Raw genomic sequence first — 25,031 nt, 5'->3', positions numbered from 1 at the left:
ATGGCTTCCTAACCACAAAAACAGTGGGTCCCACTGGTGAAATTTTTTTTGACCACAAAAACAGTGGGCCCCACCGATATTTGTGGTCGGGGAAGGGGGAAGCACTCCTCGAGCTGATCCGGACTCCACCTAAATTCCTAAACCTAGGATGGAATGTTTGCTGTGAATAGTCACTCGATGGCTCAAAATATGACCTTGAGTGATAGCCGCCATATAACCACTTCTCAAATGGAGAAAATGATGAAGGTTTGTTAGAAGGACAAGAAACAGATGACTCAATGAATGACTTGATGCAAAGTGCATTTGATAGGCCATCGAACAACTTGTCATGCCTTGAAGTGTAGATTGGCACAACAAAAGCAGATGAACTGATGCAAGGACGTCAATCAGATAACTCAAAGAAAGATCTCATAAATAGTTCTTTGAAATAACCAGCCCCTGTATCTTCTAGCCGTTTCTTTCCTTCTAGTGGGACCATACCTTCACCATCCATAACAGGACTAATTCAACTTGTTAAATGCATAATCCTTAGGGAACAAAGCACAATATGTGAAGCATCTCTTTAAATATGGGGGAAGATGATGGTAGCTCAACATGAGCAATTGGAGAATCTCGCTTCTCTCTGTTCTTAAATTCCATAATTTCATCTTCCAAAATGGCTTTCCACTCACTGTTCTCCCTTTTTCCATGCAAGAGGCTAACAAGTGTCTTTACCGCCAAAGGCAAACCCTCACATTTCCTCAGAATTTCTTGTCCAAACACTTCCAACTTTTGGTTTGCATCAGATGAATTTCCTTCCCTGAAAGCATGCTTTCTAACCAATGCAAAACAAACCTCATCTGATCGACCTATCAGATTGTAATCATTTACGAATCCCATCTATCATGGAGTTCGTTCCACATATCATCCAGAGCCAATAAATATCTTTTCCTGCTCAATACTTCTCCAAGATTCTTTTGCAGCGTGTCCAGTGAATTAGAAAGAGGGGGTGACCCAGTGGCTGACTCGAGAATTTCTTTGGTTAACCTCACTACATCAAAGTCATCTGATACACATACAGGCCCAAGCTTTCAGACCAAAATAGTCATCAACTCTCTTGTTATTGTACACAAGTTGAGTAAGGGTTGTCTTCCCAGAACAACCCATGCCAACTATGGGTAGCACTGAGAAATTATTATCATTGTCGCTAAGGCTCTTTTTGGTATCAATTCTCATTGTCTATTATGACTATTTAAAAGAAATAAGTATAAGAATTTATTATTGGTCAAGAATGACAAATGGTTTGGTGACATTTGTTGACAATAAATTATGGAATGAAAAATAAGTTTGGTATGTCAAAATGAAAATTTTCTAGAAAATGAAAAATAAGTTTGACAATAAAATGATTTCCCTTTGATTTCCCCTTCTCTAGTTCGATCTAGTCCTCTGTTGCCCATTCCCTACATTATTGGATCTCCGTTCTCATGGCGATTTGTGTCCACTCAGCTATTGTTGCAAGGTTTTAAATTGGGAGAAATAGAACTGGGTTCATAAGTTAAGTATCTGCAGATTTGATCTCTGCTGTCTGTGATCAAGAAATTGAAGAACACCCAACTTTGCCCTGTTGGGCAACTGATTTTGCTTCAGAGTGAAAATAGAAAACAGAGCTTCCAATACATTTTTTGTACGTAACACATAAGTATATCCGCATCAAACACAAAACTAAAACCAAATTCAAAACCTAAATCAAGCTAACAAGGCTTCTAAGTAACAGGGTCTGGAAGCATAACGGTTGATCAAGGCCAAGGAATTGCTGATGAGTTTTTGGGTTGTGAAGCTTCAGGTTATCCAAACTGAATCTGTTCATTACCCAAACAGGTTACAAAATAAGATCAACATCGATCAAGGAAACAGAGCTGAACCCAAAAATTCGAAAACCAAAAGAAGAGATTATCCAAAACGTGAATGACATAAATCGAGCCTATATCACCATGACCAAACAAAATCAAAAGAAAAGAAGGTAAGCCCAGATAGATATCATGCCACCAAAAATCTAAAACTGCTCAACGATTTCTCCAACAAAGGAGGAAGCATCAACGGGGAGCGACGTCCAAAGGAAAATTTGTGATAAATCCTTTCAAAACTCTGGAAAAAAAAATAGAGAGAACCAGAAAAAGAAATTCATCAATGCGAGATCCACCTTCGAGTTTGAGAATTTTTTTGCAGAATTGAGAGCTTCCTTCCCTTCAAATCTTTCGCCATTAAAGAAGCAATTGGGAGATGGAAATCCTTACAGGCCTTGCTGATCTTCTGTTGCTTGATAGAGGCCATCGTCGCGGTGCATACGACACTGAGACCCGACGACCTGAAGTGATTGTTGAGGATCACCACGCCTTTTCGCCGAAACACAGGCTTGTCTTTGAGCTCGCTTACGAGCAGCGTCCATCAGATCATGGACTTTCCTCTCCGACCGTCTCGCCTCATGCCACATCTCTGGTTTCCACCGCACTCCGGCGTACAAGATTTGGTGAGGATTGTTGCAGATGAAACCTTGACTCCACAATGATTTCTCGTTTCGCTTTTCCCTTTGGTAAATCACTTGACTAGATAAATTTCTTATCAAAAACTGAATTGAGAGCTTCCTTTAGAGGGAAAGAGGGTTTGAGAAGCCGCCGTGGACTTGAGAAGAATTTTACACGGAAGCTTGCGGTAGGGCTTGAGAAGTGCTGTTATAAAATAATGGGTTTTTACTGTTATACCCATATCTTAAACTTCAAAATTTCAAGTATACCCCGCATAAATGAGGAGAATGACTTTTCACCAATAATCGATAATGGACTTTTAATCCATTGTGGATTTTGAAAGTTTTTCTATTATTTTAAATAAAAATAAAAATGATAATAGATGCCAAACCATTTAAAACAATGAAAAAATCTCATAATATACAATAAAAATTGATAAAAAAAGAGCCTAAGAGTTTTGTCTAATAGCAGCCATTCAAAAATCTTCTCCACATCTTTCGCTCTGCCAACAACATTAGATCTATTCAACAAAGAAGTTTTTGGTGATCTTTCACTGAATACCTTGGGTCTTGAGTACCCAGATCCAATGCTCAAGTTCAAACCAAGAGCAACACCTTCTTGTGCTATACTTTTTAACCTCTTGTCGATCTCTCTTACTTTTGATCCAAGCATCTTAACTCTCTGCAGCTCTTCGGCAAAGTTGTAGACCTTGCCCTTTATTCCCTCCAATGTTTCATTGAAACCCTTAACAGCAGACTCTATACCAGATCTCAACAGAGATGAAACACTATTCAGTTAAAGTGAGAGGAGAGTTGGGAGTGATTTTCAATTCCATTTCAGCCGAAGAGCTTCAGTAGCATATTCATCTAACCTGTCTTCTGCATCATAAAGGAGTTGTTTGAGGCGATCGAGCCACAGTTTAAAAGGGACGCTGCTAAACTGTTTCACTTCAGCTTCATCAGATAAGGATTGAATCATGGCTGAAGTCTGCGTCAGTGATTCCAATTCACCCAAGTCAATCTTCCATTGAGGAACAAAATTCATGAACTCAGGAGTGGCCAACCTGTCGAAGGCCACCTGAAGGAAAGCAGAGAGGAAAGCCCCACCGAAAAACTGGCCAAGATCTGACATTTTTTTCTCTTAGAGACAAAAAGACGTAAAACGAACAGAGTTTAAACCCAGAAATGAGAAAGAGAGAGCACAGAGGAAAGAACTATGAAAATTATGAATCCATACCATCGTTCTTTGGTTTGCATGATTAAACTATTATTGATAACAGGATTTTACTGGTAAAATAATATTGGCTAAATTATCATACGTTTTTTTGGGTCAACGATTCTACATTTTATATTATCATGATGTCTTTCTCAGAAGAACACCAACAATGGATAATGTTGTGAACAATCCCAAGTGATCCTCTCAAGTGGTTGGCACGATCCTTAAACTAGCAAAAAATAATCGATGTATCAACAACCTCTAATATCAATTTAGGTTACTTGTGGATGGATTCAAACTTGAACTACTCGAATAGACCGGTTATGAAGTCAGATGTTAGACTTAGACCTGCAGAAATGGAAAGCATTATTGGGATGAAGACTGGCCAAGCTTCGTCTAAAGTGAAATCCTCTAAATTGTTAGGGCAAATAACGAAAACCTCTGTAACGTTTTGCAACAATGCTTTGGTCAGCGGCTTCTTCGATCAATCCCAACATGAACAGTATTGTTATGTTGATGCTTTAGCTACAACTTTCTTTGTTTAAGAAACAAAAGATTGTAGCACTTGCGACCCTAGTCTTGGGGCAAATCTCCATCCCTTCTTGATTTGGGAACCCAAGAAATGCACCTAACGGAGTTCGAGCGGGCCAACTTAGGACATAACACTCCATTGATAAGCTTATTGAAAGTTTTCTATGACCTTTATTGCTTGTTATGCATTCATTTTTAGTTTTCTATTTCAATTACTTTTTTCTCCTTAGAATCAATATATAACTATAATTAGTTATTCTGATTCATTTGGGGAAAAAATGATCATGTAATATCAAATAAATGCCAAATTGTAGTTATAAGATATGTTGGCTTCTAAGATGTGTTGTGTGACTTGAATTCTTATACTGACTTTGAAGATGGACATGCACAGAGAGGAGATCTAAATGACCAATTTTATGAGGTCCGTGATGGAACCAAAGGATTTGGTGTGTTGTTTCTTGTGTTCTCTTATGAAATTATTGAAAGATCTGAGAATTTTCAACTTAGAATTTTGAGTGAGCGTTTTGTAATGTCATTGTTGACAATTGACAAGCTCTATTACAATCTTCTTCCTATATCATAGAAGTTCTTTTTTTTTTTTTCACTTGCAGACATAGTACATCACATTTGGTGTATGAACTACCTTAAATCTCTTCTTCATCATGATTTCTGGTGTCATCTGCTTAAAATGAACATGATACTAACTCATGAAAATCTATCATGTGAGATCAACATTGATTTCATTTAATAACTTTACATGCATTCACGTTGGTGAAGGAGATTCATTATAGTTGAATGTATACCTTTTCTATCATTAATAAGACAAGATACGCGCAAAACAAGGCGTTTGGTTGAGATCTGTGTGGACATCCACTTTAGATGCTGAAGTCAATGCTATTTAAGCCAGTGCATTTCGAATGGCTAAATTTATTTATTTTATTATTTTAGATGTGATATATATGGGGGTAATTAATTAAGAACTTGTCACCGAAGTAGACCAAGTAAAATCAAATCATTCTTGGAAGTACAACTGTGAAAGATTTGACTCATGAGAATCAAAAGGGTTGGTTTAGTTCTCTCCATCCCAAAATTCCTCGACAGACTTGAAGGGCCCATTTGTTGACACCAAAGTTTCAGTATTGAATGATCTATACTGTTGGATCTGATTGATCTTCTGGTAATCATTCTCAGTCAATTTCCAGTTGAATATGTCCTGATTCTCTTTCATCCTCTCCTCATTGAAGCTCTTAACAATAACCACAACCCCTTGCTCAATAACCCATTTCAAGCAAACCTGCAATACCAAAAACATAAGTCAAAAACACATAAATACATTGTTGATGAACCCTGGAGACAATAAATAAGGAAAATAAATTGAAAGAACCTGCGCAATTGTCTTTCCTCTAGCCTTGGCAATCTCTTTAAGCTCCTTGCACTCCATAACAAGGTTGGTCCCCCAAGGTGTACCTTTGGCTCCCAAAGGAGAGTAACCTACCACTTGAATACTTTTGCTCTTACAGAACTCCCTCAGCTTCTTCTGCTGCCAAGTTGGGTTCATCTCCACCTTAATTTCATGGTTCCAGATTAATTTAGATCATTAGGTCTTGCTCAATTAATAATTATTAAAAGGAATGGAAAGAAGAAGAGGGCTCACTTGATTAACTGCTGGATTGATTTTTGCATTGAGAAGCAAATCACTGAGCTTTTTGCATGTGAAGTTGCTGACACCAATGGACCTTGTGAGACCAAGCTTTTGGCATTCTTCCATGGCTGCCCAAACAGACTTGAAGTCCATATGCATAAGGTCCTCCTTTGGTGGTGGAAATATAAGCTGTCCAGGCTTTGAACTTAATGGGAGATGTATGAGATAGAGATCAAGGTAATCCAACTGAAGATTCCTGAAGATATTATCTATAGTTATAAGCAATTAACTAAGCAAGGAAATGAACACAAACTTGTAAACCCACACAGTTTTGTTACCTAAGAGTCTTGTGAAGAGCAGGGATGACCAAATCAGCATGAGACTCACTGCACCATAACTTGGATGTTATGAAGAGCTCTTGTCTAGATTTTATGAGACCCTTCTCAAGAGCTTGAGAGATGGCTTCACCAAGAGATTGCTCACTCATGTAAACAACAGCTGTGTCAAAGTGTCGATAACCAAGCTCTATTGCCCTGAGTAAAGCTGAGATGATAGCATCAGAGTCCACAAAGGGATAAACTGCAGTACCCATACCTAGCAAAGGCATGGTATACCCACTGTTAAGGGTAATCTCAGGCACACAAACCATCTCTCTCTCTCTCTCTCTCTCTCTCTCTCTCTCTCTCTCTCTCTCTCTCTCTCTCTCTCACTCAGTAATTCTAGCTTTCTGCAGTAGTGCAATTGCTTCTGTAAACATTTTTATAAGACTTCAAGAAGATGGAAATGCCTGAACAAGGACAGTCAAATGAACCTGCTTGATGCATTAAAAAAATTAAGGCAATGGACTTCCTTATCACATGGAGCTCAATTATTGTATGGTGGTGGGGATGTCGCTTTCTTCACCATTTTTGGAAGATCATTGAGCTTTGGGTTCTGCAAGATTATCCTTTTAAGATGTTTATTCTCTATTTTTAACATGCTATTTTACCAACTCCCTTCTCTTCCATGCTTTTTCTCTTATGTTTTAGACTTTTAGTAGAGAAAAATATATATTCTATCAATTGTTATTTGACCAACTCCCCTCAACTCAACCACTTTGGGGAAATAGGACAGTTGTTACCACGAGCTCTACTTAAACACCCATGTTACCTACAACTAGATTGTCTTAAAAGAGAAAATAAATTAATTATTTCTTGAATCCAGAAAAGTCAAAATTAACTTTGATATCCTAAAATCTCTTGCAGCCATATTTTAGGGTTCAGCAACTAATCCCAAAACATCCCTCCATTTAAGGGATTTGTAGTTAGAAGAGTTAAGACCCATCTTCTGTGTCCAAGAAGCTTTTCCCAAAATGGGAGGAAAGGTAAAAGGATATTAAGGTTCTTTTTTGTATCAATTCTCATTCTCTATTATGCCTATTTAAAAGAAATAAATATAAGAATTCATTATTGGTCAATAATGAAAAATGGTTTGGTGAATTTTGTCGAAAATAAATTATAGAATGAAAAATAAGTTTGGTGTCAAAATAAAAAATTGCTAGTACATAATAGTGAGTAAGTGATCAAAAATGGAAAAAAGTATGATTTTATAAAAAAATATGCATTGACTATTTTACCCTCATCTTAACTATAAAATTTTAAGTAAACTTGTGCACCATAATTCATAATAGATAAAAAGTTCATTATGGATTTTGAAAGTTTTTCTATTATTTTAAATAAAAATAAAACTGATAATAGATGCCAAACAACTTAAAATAATGAAAAAACCTCATAATTGAGAATGATAATTGATACCAAAAAGAACCTTAAATAAATCCAAAGGAATTAAATGTTTTTATCTTAATCCCCTTAGGTGTAGAGATTTTGTTCAACATCATGGTTTAGGTATAGACATCATATCATAATAGTATTATACCTGATTGATATGGATACCAAGCTTATACCTTATTATTTTCTCAGTATATGGACAAGGGTAATAAAGTGAAAGTAAAACAGAAAAAAAAATTATAAAAAAATCCAATGTTTAAAGAATGTGAATGATAAATATGTTTGATAACACTTGTCAATTCCCATTGAATATTCCTAATCGATATTCTATTGATACTCAACATGAGCGATGGGAGAATCTCACCTTTCTCTCGTCCTAAATCCCATATTTCATCTTCCAAAATAGCTTTTTCCACTCATTGTTCTCCCTTTTACCTCACAAGAGACCAACAAGTGTCTTTACTGCCAAAGGTAAACCCTTACATTTCCTCAGAATTTCTTGTCCAAACACTTCCAACTTTTGGTTTGCATCGGATGAATTTCCTTTCTCGAAAGCATGCCTTCTAACCAATGCAAGACAATCCTCATCTGATAGACCTTTCAAATCAAGATCATTATCAGTGAGCACTATAGATGCACTAATATTTTTCATTATGTTAAGAGTTGTTTATATGGTTTCCTTATATAGATATAGAGTCCTTGTTCATCAGTGTTCTAGAACTCTATTGTAGTTGTGATCTTCTAGATTCCCTGATTTATAGTGTTTGGCTTTACATGAAGATGGGTGTTTTAGATTACATAAAATATTGACCAGGGTTTTATAGCATTCGTAATCTGAATCAAACTCTTCTTTGGATTGGTTAGAGTCCTTGTGAGTACCAATTGTAGAGATCTTCTTAAGTGTAGTGGCTAGTGTTTGATCAACTATGAAACTCTTAAAGGCAACCCTAGCCACATAAGCTTGAGATGGACTGGCGGCTAGGGTTTTGGTTGATTTTCCAGAAAATATCCCTAATACGCCCCCCACAAACTCAAGGGAGGTGAAGTGACATTGAGGTTGGCTAGCAAGGTGCTGAAACATGAAGTAGAGAGCGGCTTGGTGAAGATGTTGGCCAATTGATCCTTGGTAGATAATAAACAAACCTCAAGATCTCCTTTGGCAACCTTATCATGAACAAAGTGGAAGTCAATATCTACAAGTTTGGTACGACCATGAAAGATAGGATTTGTAGTGAGGTAAGTTACACCAATATTATCACACTAAAGGACTAGAGCATCACTCAGAAGAACATGAAGCTTGTGGAGGAGAGATTGTAGCCAAGTGAGCTCAGCAACAGTATTAGCAAGAGCTCAATATTCAAACTCCGTACTGGAGTGAGCAACAGTGGATTGTTTTCGAGAACTCCAAAATACAATGTTGGGCCCTAAGAAGACAACATAATCATTGATAGACTTACGATCGTCAGGGCAACCAGCCCAATTAGCATCAGAAAAGGTTGTTGATTTCATATTAGAGGATTTGTTGATAACAATTCCATGAGATATGGTACCCTTTAAGTACTACAAAATCCTTTTGACAGCAGACCAATAATCAAGAGTTGGACTTCGCATAAACTGACATATGTTGTTGCAGCAAATTGTATGTTAGAGCAAGTCATGGTAGCATACTATAGCACCCCCACAATACTTCTGTACAAGGTAGGATTGGTCATTAGCTCCCCCTAAAATTAACCCAACTAGGTAGAAGGAGAAAGAGGGTTGGTAATAGGCTTGCAATCACCCATATTGACTTTGTGAAGAAGACCAGTAATGTATTATTGTTGACAAAGATGAAGACCATTAGAGAATGGAGACACTAACATTCCAATAAAATAATGTAACGGACCAACAATAGCAATCATAAATTTAGAAAGAAACAACTCAAAATTTTTAGTAACTATGATGTCATCCACATAGATTAAGATATAAAGTGTACCATAAATACCATGATAAATGAAAAGAAAAGTATCAGATTTAGATCCAACAAAACCAAGTTCCAGTAAAAATGAACTAAGGAGATCAAACCAATTACGAGGGGCTTGTTTGAGACCATATAGAGATCTGTGAAGATGACAAATATAATCAGGATGAAGAGAATTAGCAAACCCCGGTGGTTGTTTCATGTAGACTGTTTCATTAAGAAAACCATGTAAAAAGGCATTTTTTTATGTCTAGTTGGCGAATAGGCCAAGAGTGGGAGACAACAAGAGATAGAACAAGTTGAATGATAGTGGGTATGACAACAGAACTAAAAGTTTCATTGTAGTCAAGACCTTCTTGTTGATTAAACTCCTTAGCCACCAAACGGGCTTTGTATTGTTCAATGGAACATCAACCTTCTTTTTAATTTGAAACACCTACTTGTAACCAATAACATTGGTCTAATTTCAACTTTCATTCTTCAGACACACTGTGCAGGTTTTTGGTGGGTCATGGGGAAGCAAGAGCTTGTGGCTCTTGCTTACAACCAATCACACCTTGACAAGGTGCATGTCTTCTTTTTGCTTATTGGTGTTTCTTTATAGCTATTAATAGCTAGCTTTTCCAATAAATTGTTATCCTCTAGCAGATTAGTTTGTCCTCCAGCTACTTAACATTTTTTTCCTTCAATCTTGTCCAAAGGTAACTGATTGGTTCTTCAAGGCATCTTTCTATTACGGAAGAAGGAACTGGATTGGTTTTATGAGGGAAGTGCTGCAGCTATATTCCCTGACGGTATATTTCTGATTACTACTTGATTTAGTAATGCTACGGTTTGCTACTCTGCTTCTTGTCTTGTTATCATCTTCTTTTTTATTTTATATAGAAACTAAATAAAGAAAGAATTATGAATTAGCAATTCAACCCTCTTGTATCAAAAAAAGGAATTAGCGATTCAACCCATTATTACTTCTGAAGCTGGCTTTGGCTGTTTGACACAAATTTCCCTCCCATTTGCAGTTTGGTATGACTTCGGTCACAGAGAGCTCAGAGCTCACAGCCCAAGTTGCGATAGGTGATAGGTGGGTTCTACTTCTACTTGGATTTTTAACATTTTTGGAATTTAACAAGATTATTTTGTCCGTACATGTAGAAACCTCTTAAACCTAATTAAAACATTAAGGCCGTACAGAAGCCCAATTATGGAGTTTTTCCAATTCTTTTCAACCAAAAAAAAAGAAAAGAAAAGTCCTTCCAAAATAACAAGACCTTCCCTGACCATCAACCTTGCCCAGTTCACTGTCAATATGGATAATTGAGTCTTTGCTGCAAAGAACTGAGTTTGGTCCATCAGAGGGTTCAAAATAAACCCTCTAGAATGCAGAGATGGCAGATGGGAGAGGTTTCCCACATGAGCTAAAACGAAACCAAAGGATCCTCATTTGTTAGGCTTTTTTTTATCAAAAGTGCTTGAGAGATGAAGGGTTTTGCAGAAAACCCAATTGTGCAATTGAATCTCCTTTTAGGGTTCAGCTGAAAAGGAAATCAAACATTTAGATTTGTAAAAATTCCTTGTATGGAAGTGGAACAACATAACCCAGCCATGTATGTAATTCCAAGATACCTCCAATCACCTGATAGAAATTGTAAGGCATTCCCCTAACCATGCGAACCGCCTCCTATGAATCAAATTGTAGCATCATTCGAGTCAATCCCATGCCCTTTGCCTTTAACAAGCCTTGTTCCACTGTAGTGCAGTATTTTTCTGGATTTCTATTTAATATCAGTATCATGAAATGTATGTCATTTTCTAAGACAAAAGTGTGAATATTAAAGACTAAGTCAACAATCCATCTTGGGGTTCATCTCAGTTAGAGATAGTCAAAACAATCTGAAAGCTACCCAAATATCTGAGGCACAATTTGATCTTGTGATGTCAGCTTGGCTTTCTCATTGAAGGATGTCAAGTGACTCTTCCAAATGCCTTCTGAAAGGATTTGGTAAAACAAACACTCAATCAAACAGAACTGAAATCAGAAATGGAAGAAGCATGAATGAACAGCATATTACAGTAATCTGTTTGAACTACTTCATGTTGAATCTGATTGAGAATACCTCATTATGATGATCTCCATTTTGTACTTTTCTCTTTGCTAGTTTGACGAACAAGCCACGAGATGGAGAATACATGATGCCACTAAGGGGTACACAAAATAGTTTTTTATGCTTCTATGCCCATCTCATTTTTGGCTATTCAACTCTTGTATGCTTAAATACAAAATGAACACATTTCTCTGGCAAAATGAGTACAAAATCTTGTATGGCAGACATAAAATAGACACTTTTTTTTTAACAAAACCACATAATAAAATATATATATAAAAAATGTAAATACACACTTGCTCACAATAAACCAAATATCATAACCATTCAATCCATAACCAAAGTATCATCCATAGAATCCATCACATAACGAAAAACATCCATGACATGAAACATAAGAAACTGTTCCAAGCTGTTAACCAAGTATCATCCCTAAAGCAAATAAAATCAATTAAAAAAACAAAAAAAAATCCCCACATGCATCTTTAAGAAAACACATATGAAACTGTTCATTCAACTGGGTGGTTGGACCGGTACAATCAATGTCTCAACAATAACCTCCCCATTAGAGGGTTCGGCAGATATAAACGGCTCTCTCCATTCTCAGTCAGACTTGATAGCTAAGATTACCTTGCTTAACGTGTCCTATCCAACGACATTGACTGCAACACCTCTATCCTTGGTAATACTTAAGTCAGGGACCTTTGAAACGACAGAATCTTTTGAATATCTATTATAATTTTGCCTTGCACATTTCTAAGGACAAAAGTGCACTTGCGTCGCTAACTGCTGTCTGTGTTCTCTCTCTTCCTTCTCTTTGCATTTGGAGTATTGTCAATTGTATTCATATGTTGCAGCGCAGTATCAGCAGTTACCGCATTTTCACCGGTAGCATATGTACATTCGGAAACTTTATGCAGCTGGGGCCACTCAGGAAGGCCTTGCCACCTAAGCTTGGCCCAATGTGTGTTCTCCTGTCATAAACAATGCACAAATAAGTACATAAATCTTATGATCTATATTATATTGTTTCAAATAGAGCACTACACTAAAATATTCAAGAAATTACCTTGATGTGATTGTCACATATCGAGTCATTCTCAGCAGTATAAGTTTGGGTGATAGGGTTCCACCTAAATCCAGTAGTTTCGAGTGAATCTCTGAAAGTGGCATACTCCTGCCTTAGCTCGTTGAACTTGTTTGTCAGTTGCTTCACTTTGTAATTTGACTTTGATCTTATTCTAAACTGCTCTACGATGTTCTTCCACCCTACCCTATTGAATGTGGTGGTGGTTCTGTAACTTCTGTTCCCCTTGTCTATCTCTTCAACCATGATTTCCACAAAGAGTTGGGTATGCTCTTTGCTCCAAATGGCAGTTTGTGATGTTGACATTTTTGGTAAACTACTAATTCATACAAATAAGATGGATAACTAAGATTTAAGTCATTAAACAACAGCAAGCGAGATTGAAATAAATAATGAACGCATCTATGATATCCATTACTATTCCATAAACAATATAATAAGAAATTGTTCCACTCATTAATAACTAGCAACTCTCTTTCTTTCTCTACTTATCTATACATACAGCGCTCAAGGTAGCAGTCTGGCAGATGATCAATATCCATGCGGGTACAGCTAGAACTGAAAACTACTCATCCAAACACATTCATAAGTAGCAAACAAATTACAAAGGAAGAGTATTAAATTCAGTATTATATTATGACTTGTAAAGGCAACAAGTCAATTTCAATCAAAGCTCTATATCTTAGATATTATTCAGCCCTGTAATTTATGACAAAATCCCAGTGTTTCATCTCAATCTGATTACATTTTTCTTTGATTAGGTGCTAAAACAGCACACAAAATTGGGGAGCTGCAAGTATGATTAAGAAACTGCTATTGCAGTTTAAACTATCAAATTTTTAAACCCAAAACGGACCTCAGATCGAAGAATATGGATGAATCATAACGGTGATTAAAATCAGAAGAACTGAAGTAATGATCAGAACATATTAATTGGAAAGTGATGGCACTAGGAAAGAAAAACAAACCATGAAAAAAAAATAGTCCTCAAGTATCTTGTTTGTAATATCCAAATGTCAGTTTCTAATAATCTAGGACCATGGAGACTACTGATAAAACAAGATCAGACACTCAGATAAGACCCAAACTCATTAAGGTCAAGAATAGTTTCCATAAATCTGAATCTGACATTGATCTGATGGTTAGGATAGAAAATACTAGGAGTAGGAAGTCATGTTTTCAACACATTAAAAGTGCTAGAAGAAACTTGCTCAAGTGACCATAGTGAGCTTCACGTTTTTATTTGTTTGAATTAGTCAACATCATTTTACCACTTTTGATAAGGAGCAAACATGGTGGCTCAGTGAATGAGCTCCATTGAATCAGGTTAACGAGCAAACTCACACATCTAGGCGTCGATCAATTTTAGTACCAAACAAACACCAGGTAATCATGAGGGAAATTCAGAAAAACAACTATCCAAATCCACTAAACCCCCACTGCAAACTTGTAATTACAGATTTTTCAAATCAAGAAATGATAAACAGAGATGAAAAGAAGGGGACCCAAACCAGCTTTCATGTGAAACTTCATGGGGTCACTGCCAATGCCTTTGAGACCTGATCTTGGCCCAAAAATTTTACAAAACCCAAATAATAGGGTAACTCAAACGATTAAGGAGTAGAAGAAACAGATAAAAGAAATACCTTAGCCATCCAAGATCGCTGCAATGCCTTCGATGGAGTTTTCTGCAAATGATTGAGAGTAAGAAAGAGATGATGGAGTAACGGTAACAGCCTCAGTCGCCATCCAAGATCGCTGCAACGCCTTCGATGAACCAGCTAGCGAATGTAGACGGAGATGAGGAAGAAGCATTCGAGATAGCGTTGAGCGAGAGTGCAGAGTGAGGAGTTCGTTTTAATTTTAGGGTTTTTTCTGTTTATAAAGTGAAAAGACACCGATGCCCTCCATCAACATCATGCCCAATTCAGAACCACTTGTGCCCCGCATTTTTATGACAAGTGTGCCCATGCCCAAGAAGCTTCAAATGGAGCTTCTTGGGCACTGGTAAAATGTATGCCAAAGAGCCGGTTCAGTACACTTTTCTTGAACCAGCACACTTTTTCTAGACTGGATTACAATACAAGATTTTAACTGTTTCTATGCTCAAATAAGCAACAAGCACTGAATAAGTGTGCTTGGATGGTTACCATAAAAACCCTAAACATTCTAAAATGACGGTACCTGCATTGAAGTTCATCATATGATTTCTTTCCGTAAACAGAGTTAAACATTTTTGGTGTTTTAAAGACTCATTCTGAACTTTGAAGGATGGAAGTGTCTTCTGTTTCCCCAAATTAACTATTATAATAAACAAGCCTTGCTCCAATTCTAAAGTTAGTTTTTAACTTTTTTCCTTTTTTTCCTTTTTCTGGTGCTGATGCATCTGCAGAATAATGTTAGGAGTTTCAGCACCAAATCCATGACAAGTGAAGGGTGTACAAGTTAATCACGAAGACAATCAAAAACCATGAATTGAAGCACAGGAAGCCCAAGACTGCAGATAAAGTCACCAAAGGCCGACTCATTGGACCATATCAGATTGCAGATATCACATTTCTAAGCATAGAGACTTTTAAACCTATAATGACTGCAACCAGTAATCCAAGAATAATTATTATTAAGTGCATGGGTTGGAGTTCACTTCAAATGTAGTTGCCTGACAGTCGTATACATAACTGAAACCGAATCAATTTTCAGTAATAAATACAATGCAGCTTCAGCACCCAGAAGTTGAGAACAAAATAGAACACATGGTTTTCATCCCCTCTGTTTATATAAATCAGCATAGAAGTTTATCAAATAATTATAGAAGCAGCCATCCGAACAGATAAAATAACATCCTAAAATAAATGTAGTTCCTCAAAAATTCAACATAAATTTACTTGCGACTCACCTGCTAATGTTTTGAGTAACTGTAAATCAGGGACCAGCCCCTACTCAAGTAATCACAACTACCAGAAAATGACCTAGCAACAAACAAGTACCTCCTTGCTGGGTTCAAAGCAGTTCAACAGTGATAGAATTGAAGCAGGACACAATCAAATTCCTAGAGATCAAGGCAACGAGACATGTTGGAAGAAGAGGCGCAATACCTGAGCCGAAGCGACCCCTCCCCTTCATCCACTCCCTACTCTAAGTCTATTACCCCACCCTTTTCCCCAATTTTTCTATCATCATAACACATTTAATTTCAGCTTTTTCAACAGTTATTTTCTAATCCGTCTGTCATTTCTTCAGTTCAACTTGTTACGTGGTGGATTTTTTCTTGTGTCTTCTTCTTCTCAGGTTGGTCACAAACTTGTTTGGGTAAACATGGAGAAGGAACTGTGAAGGTAACAATACTGGCTATTTATCCCTTTCCCATCTCTGTGTACTGTCTATCTCCCCTTGGTCCCGAACCCCACTCTCTATGCTCCCTGCTCTTCTCTGAACAAGCTGTTACACCAGCTTTCCATCAGACTGCCGGAGTGTCTGCAAAGGCGTTGGGTGTTGCTCTTTACTCAAATCTTTAAAGAAGAGATGCATGTGGACTCTGTGAGCTTCTTTTTCAGTTGTTCATTGCTTCAACAGCTTGCTCCTCCGAATCTTCATCTTCATCCTCTATTTTCATAGGCACAATTTCATGCCCTACCTCAGGATCCGGTATTGGTTTCTTCCCCCACCCTGAGTACCTCTCCTCTCCTGCTGACCATTCACATAGCCCCAGTGCTCTCTGGATATCTTCGGACTTGGTCATCTTGCTAACCAGCTTTCCAACAATTTTGACCCCCTTTACTCCAACTTTCCTGTTGTATATGGTTGCCGTGTTGGTTACCCAAAACCAAAAAGAGAGGAGCTGTGTATCTCTCTAGCTTCTTATTGGAGAAATCTGGGAGTAATCTCAATAAATTGTTTCGATAAGAGATCCTTTTTTGCTACTACCTGCTGTGGACCAGAAGACAAAAATAAGCTCTCAGTCGTGGCCCCATGGTGGCATAGGGAGTCTATGTTGCAGTTGCTAAGTGTTGCCCCCAACCTATTCATGGAGCTCTAGAAGAAAGAAAAAAAATACCAATCTGGGTCTAACTGTGGCCCATTCCAGAAGACTGTTTTGAGCTTGATGCTCTAAGGCAAGCAGTATCCTGCATTGGTCGTGTCGTGGAGTTCCAGTTAGATGCTTCAAACAAAGAGTTCTGCAGTAGAACTACAAGAGTAAAAATCTTGTTCCCTAAAAGGATTCCAGTGGTTCCTACCTCTACAATTAGGAATCCTAAAGGCAAAGCATTCACTGTCTTCATAAAGTATGAGCTAAATGACCTTTCTAATAAAGTGTGGCCGAAACATGCATACAACAGCCAAGTGTCCTTTCGCTTGAAAAAAGAAAAAAACAAAAGGAAAAAGGAAAAGAAAAAGGGAACAAAAAAGGAAAGGGAAGAGTATCATCTACACTCATTTCAGCTCCCATGCAGAGATCATCACTAAACCACTTCACACCAACACTCCCTGAATGTAAAAATCTATCTTGGTGGGCTTTCTTAATGGAAATGACGGCCCATCGAATCTTCATCTGATCCCTGCCCCTATACCCACCATGGAATGCAATAAATTTGAAGGGCTCTCAAAATTATTCTCACCTCAAGCCCATGAAGAAAACAAATCTATTTGAGATTGAGGGCCCAGCCCAAAAGGATTCCCCCTCTTACTGGCCGTCCAAACCAAACCCTGCTCTAGTACAACCCAGATTTCTCCAAAACTATTTTCTCTCCTATAGGTCCCAATGAAACACTCTTTGCTGAAACCCTGCTTTGGAACTCTGAACCTTGACTGGAAGCTTTTCGTCCCAACCTCCTTTATCGAGAATCTATTCTCGTTGGTGGAACCTTTTATCTCCTCTAACCCACCTGAATTTCTAGTTAAAAACCCACTTTGTGACATTGAAAAGGACTTTCCGGCCTCTTTCAAAAATTCCAGCAACCTTGATCAAAACCAAACCTTCTGCGGAAATCTGAACTAGGGAGGTATGGACGTTAGGGAAGAACCACCACCAGGAGAGAGAGAGAGAGAGAGGCGGTGATGGAAGATTTGGCCCACTTTCCCCCTTTGCTGAAACAAAGGAAAATTTCTATGAAGCAGTACTCTCCCACGGTGATTGAACTGTAAACTCAGTTCGCGTCTTCTTAGCTCATGCTTTCTCTGAAGCTCACTTAGAGGATTGACAAATACCTCTGGATCTTCTCTCATCTTGGCTAAGCTCTCAATCTGTGGATACCGTAATATGCTACCCTCATGCTGGCACTGTTACAGGCCCTGAAAAATGAAGTTCCTAATCCATTGCACCCTGAAGAGCCAAAATACAGGGTTTCTGTGAGTCACCAGGTACCTAAAGCTTTTCTGGGTCTTTTCTATCACTTTGTTTTCTTTGGTGGTGTATCCCTAGTCTACTGTGGTATGTTTAACCTTGTCAACAAAACCTTTCTTGGGAAATAGTTTGTTCCTAGGAAACCCAAGTAATCCTTGTAATCTTGTTGCTTAATCATGCATTTTCTTGCTTGGAATGTAAGAGGATCAAGATCCCTTACTACTTTGAAATCTCTCTATTATCTTCCAAAGCAACATATATGTGATGTAATTTTTATTGCTGGAACTAAATGCTCCAATGAAGAAACCTTCTCCCTACCAAAACCTTTAAATCTTTTCAAATCAATTACTTTCTACCCTTGCCAAGGAAAACATGGGAAGAGTTAGGGGCTTTGGCTACTAGCAGCAAGAGATTACATTAAATTTGAGAGAGTGATTTGCTCACAACTATATTATTTGCTGATTCAAACACCTGCAACCCTTCGCCTGTATATTCACATATGCTCCCCAAAAGCTGAGATCAACAAAACATTTTGGCAACATTTAAATGCTCTCCTGGAAAACAATATCTGTCCCATACTTGTTAATTAGGGACTTCAATGAAGTCCTCTCTCTTGAAGAAAAGAAAGGAGGTACCTCTCCTTGCTCAGCATTATAAAAAAAAATTAACCTTACTCCATCCACTTGGAGTGGCAGCCCCTTGACATGGACAAACAAATGAAAACCTCCCTTCAACATTGCTGAAGGTCTAGATAAAATCTTCACCAGCCACCTTTGGTCTCAATCATTCCCCCACTCCCAAGCAAAAAAACTCGCTGCAAATTCTCCGTCTCCACTAGGCACCTCAACCCCCCCACGGGAGTCAAGATTTTCCATTTTCAATTGGCACAGTCACTCCTTCCGGAGTTTAAAGATTTTCTTCTTGAAACCTGTCTCTCTCTACCCCAAATCTCACTCCCTGAAAAACTGGCCTCCTTATCTGTAACTTTTAAAAATGGAAGAGAGAATATTTTGGTCATTTTTGAGAGGATCAAAGATCAACTTTTCGCTCAAGCTTTAATTACTAACACTTTTGATGACTATGATTCTGTGGAAAGACAGATCCAGTGGGTTTTTGAAGCAGATGAGCTGTTCTGGTTTCAAAAATCAAGAAGCAACTATATAAAGGATGGGGACCGAAATACAAGGTATTACTACAGTAATCAAACTTAAAACACAGCAAAATCATATAACTCAGCTAGTGGATCCAGAAGGTAAGCAACTAACAACTCCACCTGAAATTGGCTTTTGTTTTGTCAATTATTCAGCAAACTATTTTCTTCATCCTCCCCTCTAGATGCTGATTTCATTGATCCTTTATTTCAACCTTGTATTGACTCCATTAGAGCAGCACTTAACTTGCAAGCCCTTAGATTCTGAAATGAGCCAAGCTGTGTTCTCTTTAAGCCCCCACAAAACCCCTGGACATGAAGGAATCTCTGCTGCTGTCTGCCAGAATTTCTAGTATTTATTCTCCAAAGATGTTTGTCAAATGGTGTGGGATTTCTTTGATCACTTCACTCTCCCTTCCTCAGTCAATCATAACCTCCTCACCCTTATACCCAAATGTGAAGATTCTCCTTCTGCTTCTAACTTTAGGCCCATCAGTCTTTGTACTGTTAATTATAAAATCATTGCCAAAATCCTAGCTAACAAACTAAAACCTTTGCTCTCTTCTTGTATATCACCTCTTCAAGGTGCCTTCATCCCAGGGAGACATTCAGGATAATCTTGTGATTGCCCATAAAATCTTCGACTTCTTGAGGGGGGGGGGGGAAGGAAAGCTGGCTCTTTGGGATATGCAGCTTTAACGATTGATCTCTCTAAAGCATATGACAGAATCAAATGGTGCTTCCTCCTCAGAATCTTCAACCTTCCAGAATTTCCCCACTCTTGATGTCAAATGATAAATTCTCAAATCTCTACCTCATCTTTCTCCACCAAACTCAACCCCTAGAGGTCTAAGACACAGCTGCCCCCTCAGCCCCAACCTGTTTCTCCCAATCTCTGAGGTTCTATTGAGAATTTTGCTGGAATATCACTCCCTAAATCCCTTCAAAGGCATCAAGATTGCGAGAAAAGCCTCCAAAATCACTCATCTTTTCCTTCCTGGTGATGTATTTATCTTTTCCAGGGCTTCTGAGGAAGATTTCCTCTCTCTAAAAGCTGCTTTAGACCTCTTCTTCAACCTTTTGGGTCAAGAAATTAATCTCAAGAAGAGTGGGCTATATTTAAGCCCTAATGTTCAGCCATCCCTTTAAGGATTCTCTAGGAAGAATTTTTGGTCTCAGCCCCTCAAATGATTCTTGCAAATACTTAGGGACTTACCTAAAACCTAGTAGATTCCCCATCAAGGACTTCTATTTCATCCTAGAAAGGATTCAATCCAAACTCCAATCCTGGACCTCCTCAAAACTTGGTTATGCAGGAAGCCCATACTTATTAAATATGTCCTCTCTTCAATTCCCAACTATCATATGTCCCTTTTCTCAATACCCAAATCAATCTGCTCAAATTAGCCTCTACTTTTTTCCAAATTTTGGAATGGGAATATTCATAAGCAACATAACCACTCTCATATTGCCTGGAACTCTATTTGCAAACCCACCCACAAGGGAGGAATTGGAATTCGTAAATGCACTGACCACAACCAAGCTCTTCTTATAAAACTTAGATGGAGATTGAAGACCAACCCTTCATCCCTTCGGGAAAGAGTTTTCAAAGGGAAATATTTTTCAAATACATCTATCTTCAACCCTACCACACTCAAGAAGCCTGGTTCAAGAATCTAGGCAGGTATAAAATCTATTATTCCATTTCTATGCTCTAAATCCTGCAAGATAGCAAATAGGTCATAGGCGGATTCCAAAAATACTCAGCAACCAAGGTTTAAAGTATCGGCATCAAGTATTGTATCAGTTGGGTGATTCTAGGAGACACGTCGTTTTGTATTGAGTATTGTGTCATGCTGGTAAAATGTATTTTAGGGTAATTCAATAGAGAAACATATCGATATGTATCATGTCAGTTGTATCCAATATGGATATGTATCCGTTATTATTGTTAGTAAATGTATTTTAGTGTAATTCAATAGAGAAACATATCGATATGTATCATGTCAGTTGTATCCAATATGGATATGTATCGGCTATTATCACATCGTAATGTTGGATACTTTAAACCTTGCAGACAAACTGCCTTTGCCCTGATACTATTGAGCCCTTAAAAAACAGTAAAGTTGTGGACCTTATTTCTGAGAATCATTGGAACTAAAATTCAGTCATAAAATATTTACTGCTTCAATATGGTCACGCAATTTATAAGACCCCAATCTCAGAACAAACCAATTCTTGGCTCTCTAAAAAAAAAAAAAAATCCTTCTCCACTAAAAAAGCTTACTTCAACCTGCTACCTAGGATTGACTCACACACTTCGAGGTGGTGGTGGTGTTTCTTTAGAAACTAAAAGTGCTTCCACCGTATAAAATCCTTTTCTGGAGATTGATTAAGCCTAGTCTCTTAACTTCTCCTAAAACTGCAGCCTCTTCTCAATGGCTTTCTGCAAGATTCAGGTAGAAACTAACTGGCACCTTTTCTTTGAATTTGTTTGGTCTGCTCATATATGGAATAACGGTCCCCTTGGCCAGAACATTAATAATGTTGCTTGTAACTCCATTCAAAATCTGTGTGAATATTTTTTCCAGGTGAAAGGGCAGTCAAAAGAGGAGAAAAAGTGGATTTTCTCACTGATGATCATAACCTGCCACTACATTTGGCAAGCCAAGAATAACATCCTTTTCAGATCTGAGAAATCTTCCCCCTTAACACGAATTCACCAATCAAAATACTGGATTTCTGTCCTTGAACTAGAAAACAGAAACAGGGGAAATAGAAATCTTCAGGATACTGAAGAAACTGAATTAGATACTATTCATTGGCCTATTACTAATGCTCCTACTATATGGGTTGCAGGAATTTTTAACAAAATGAAGAGAAAGGCTGGATGGAGCTACGCATTGACACACAACGGACAATGTATAAAAGCTCAAAGTGGATGTGCAAAAGAAGATTTTACAGTTAGCTGCAACTCTAGAATGACTTTTGGTAGCTCTAGAATATGTATATGACTGTAACCTACCTAATAATGTATTAGAACCAATTGTAATGATCTTCCCTCTTATATCTCCTTCCCCTCAAAACCCCTCCATCTTAGTGTACTTCCCCAATTTCTGGTTTTGTAAATAGCAGGTTAAATTTTTCCTTTGAACTAGACCTTGATTCTGAATGTATGCATGTAATTAAAGCCTATAACTGGACTATAACATGCATCATGTAATATCTTCTACTCATGAATATATACTCTTCTTTTAGCAGGGAAAAAATATATATATATATATATATATATATATATATATATATACCCAGGGATCTATATTGAACCAATGAGCTTAATAGTTGCATACAGTAGCTTTTCAGGCTTGGAGCTTGACACCTGACTTTTCAGGCTTGAAGCTTGACACCTTGCTAGATAAGAGTAACAGGTCCTTCCAACTCAAACAAATCAATATTTCTCTCTGAAACCAAAAAACAGTATCATTGTCACCAATGGATGGATTTGAGGTCCATGTTGAACAATTGACAAGGAAAAGAGTAGCAAAAAGAAGCATTTAGTGGAATCTATCAAATTCTCAAAGTGCAAGTATTTTACAAGAGGTTCTTTGAAACCAATTCCTCGCCTCTTTCTCCCAATCCTAGAAGACTAGCATTCCTTTTGTATAAATCCAAGAGTTGAGGAAGTTCTTTCTCATATTTAGTTACGAACTTCTCCAAGAATTGCTTCTCACTCACTTTCAACAGATGCCTTAGATTCTGATCTTGCTTCACTAGACCTTTTGATTTCAATATTTGTAAAAGTGAATACCTAGGAAGGATCCTCTTCTCCAAGCTATACCCAAGAAATTGTGGATATGATATGATAACTGCAAGTTGCCAACCCATTTTGTTAACAAAGAAATCCATATGGCTCATTATGTTCTCCTCAGAAAGTGTCATTAACGAAGGAAACCTCCTAAATGCCATGTGAATCTCATCCTCAGTAAAACCCCAGCTTCGATAAATGTCCAACTTCTTCTTCCATGTGGATTCGTTTATTGATATTAACCTATAGAGAGCGTTAATAAACAAGTCTTTCGAAGTGCTGAAACCCATTCGCAGAAGATCCTCAATTTTCCGTTTGAACCGGTCATTTTTAGGCGTCACCACCTCAAGATAGTAAATTAGTAAATGCTTGATATTAGAATCAGGCACTCCTTGTTCTTTCAAGATTGCAATATTTCGAACGACATTCTGAATGTCACAGCTAATGAAGCGAGGTACACGGTTCAGAGCAGAAACAACCATTTCCACACTTCCAATTGAATTCTTTAAGAAATTAAAAGCAGGCACTATTTTGTTCTCTAAGCTGAAAAGAAAAATCCTCGGATCCTTGGAAAGGATTTTGACTGTGTCAGCGTTGGAAACACCAAACGAATTGAAGAAGTCCAGTTTGGGGAGAAGGTGCTCTGCAGGACTAGCAAGAAGCACTAAGGGATACTTTCTAATGAGACCCGAAATCTGGGATTCGGCGAATCCATGGTTTCTTAAGAGGGCAAGAACCGAATCTGGTCCATGATAGGTTTCAAAACGAATCCTCATGGATGCAGAGATGGCAGCTGCGCGTGAGAGCCCACATGCGCTGATGAGGTAAGAGACCACGAAAGGGTCCTCATTTGTTGAGACTTTTGAAGAGAAGTAGTTGAGGAATGAAGGGTTTTGCAGAAAACCCAGTTGTGTTGTTGAATCTCCTTTTACGAGTCTCCCGATTTGGACTCTCTTGAAGAGGAACTTAAACATTTGGATATGTAAAGAGAAGCACAAGTAGTTCTGACTAGGTACTTACGAAGAGTTGTTCCGAATGCGTCTCTGTTTCTTTGCTTTCAAATGCTCTGCAACTTGAGCCCAACCGTCTCCAACAGCGAAAGCACGAGGTTACCAACCCTCTCCAACAGTGAAAATGAAATGTTTTACAAGCCGGGTTAGAACTCAGATGCCTAAACCCTAGCAGTTGAAAATCCATCCCAACCAATTAATATTAGAGAATTTGTCGATTTATCTGATCAGATGCTAAAAAAGAGTTTTACATTAGTCGATTTTATTTTTGATAAAAATTAGCAAATTTATAATTTACTCCTAATTTTTTGCGTTTAATTAATATTTTAATCCAAAGTAACCAAAATCAAAATATATTAATAACAAAACCACCAAATTTATTTTATTTTTTGGTAAATAAAAGAGGGACGTAGTAGCCGCGACCTATGCAAGCATTAACCCCTGTGCACTATCAGGGCAAGCACTGACCCCGTCAGCGAAACCCCATCGGAGACTTAGTATAATCCATAGAAGTCGATATGACTCATGCCTAGGTCAAAGAGCACATAACTGTCCAATGCAAAAAACAAAGGAGCAGAGGAAATTCAAATCTTGGACATGAGGTTTACCAAACCACTTGGGAGTGAGTTTAAGACCACTAGACCACCACCCCCGATGATTACAAGACCACCAATTGAAGTCACTGAGAAGTGTAAACTAACTTTTATGCAAAAGAGGAGAGACAGAAGGGAGACCTACCAATTTTTATTATTTTATTATTATTATTATTTTGATAAGAAGAGCCCTACAATTTAAAGAATGTTAAAATGCAAATCTAAAAAAGTAGAGGACAAAATTATAATTTGATGATGGTGATTAATTTATTTACTCTAACTCGAACTAAGTTTGAACAAGTTTTTCGATTTAAAATTCTAGCCATAA

General features: G+C 37.8%; 2 protein-coding genes, 1 long non-coding RNA gene and 1 pseudogene across 3 annotated transcripts; all 4 read right to left on the bottom strand.

Annotated features, from left to right (window-relative positions):
• Positions 1-382: 382 nt before the first annotated feature.
• LOC149016620 (putative disease resistance RPP13-like protein 1) lies at positions 383-3,684 on the bottom strand (annotated as a pseudogene).
• Positions 3,685-5,098: 1,414 nt separating this feature from the next.
• LOC149016619 (non-functional NADPH-dependent codeinone reductase 2-like) lies at positions 5,099-6,575 on the bottom strand. Its single transcript, XM_089155904.1, has 4 exons — positions 6,228-6,575; positions 5,902-6,145; positions 5,632-5,811; positions 5,099-5,541 (listed from the first exon to the last, which is right to left on the bottom strand). Exons 1-4 carry the CDS (start codon positions 6,536-6,538, stop codon positions 5,317-5,319), a joined length of 960 nt encoding a protein of 319 aa, XP_089012030.1. The 5' UTR covers positions 6,539-6,575; the 3' UTR covers positions 5,099-5,316.
• A 5,472-nt stretch (positions 6,576-12,047) lies between these two features.
• On the bottom strand, positions 12,048-24,266 carry LOC149016617 (uncharacterized). Its single transcript, XR_016173351.1, has 3 exons — positions 24,121-24,266; positions 12,787-13,120; positions 12,048-12,691 (listed from the first exon to the last, which is right to left on the bottom strand). It is a non-coding gene; the product is annotated as an uncharacterized LOC149016617 (long non-coding RNA).
• LOC149016618 (transcription termination factor MTERF15, mitochondrial-like) lies at positions 22,596-24,122 on the bottom strand. The gene has a single exon (XM_089154717.1). The coding sequence runs from the start codon at positions 24,072-24,074 to the stop codon at positions 22,887-22,889; it is 1,188 nt and encodes a 395-aa protein (XP_089010843.1). The 5' UTR covers positions 24,075-24,122; the 3' UTR covers positions 22,596-22,886.
• Positions 24,267-25,031: the final 765 nt, after the last annotated feature.

The sequence above is a fragment of the Hakea prostrata genome, chromosome 5, assembly GCF_041222555.1.
Source record: "Hakea prostrata isolate BN-2017 chromosome 5, UWA_Hpros_2, whole genome shotgun sequence".
NCBI classification, from domain to species: domain Eukaryota; kingdom Viridiplantae; phylum Streptophyta; class Magnoliopsida; order Proteales; family Proteaceae; genus Hakea; species Hakea prostrata.
The sequence above is the reverse complement of the archived record's forward strand: the minus strand, read 5'-3'. Positions and strand labels throughout refer to the sequence as shown.

Excerpts from the sequence above, each read along its gene's own strand:
- LOC149016619 (XM_089155904.1), bottom strand. The coding sequence starts at position 6,538 with ATGGTTTGTGTGCCTGAGATTACCCTTAACAGTGGGTATACCATGCCT. Across the intron at positions 6,146-6,227 it reads GCTCTTCACAAGACTCTTAG|GAATCTTCAGTTGGATTACC; the intron begins GTAACAAAACTG and ends TAATATCTTCAG. Across the intron at positions 5,542-5,631 it reads GAGGAAAGACAATTGCGCAG|GTTTGCTTGAAATGGGTTAT; the intron begins GTTCTTTCAATT and ends TTGGTATTGCAG.
- LOC149016618 (XM_089154717.1), bottom strand. The coding sequence starts at position 24,074 with ATGTTTAAGTTCCTCTTCAAGAGAGTCCAAATCGGGAGACTCGTAAAA.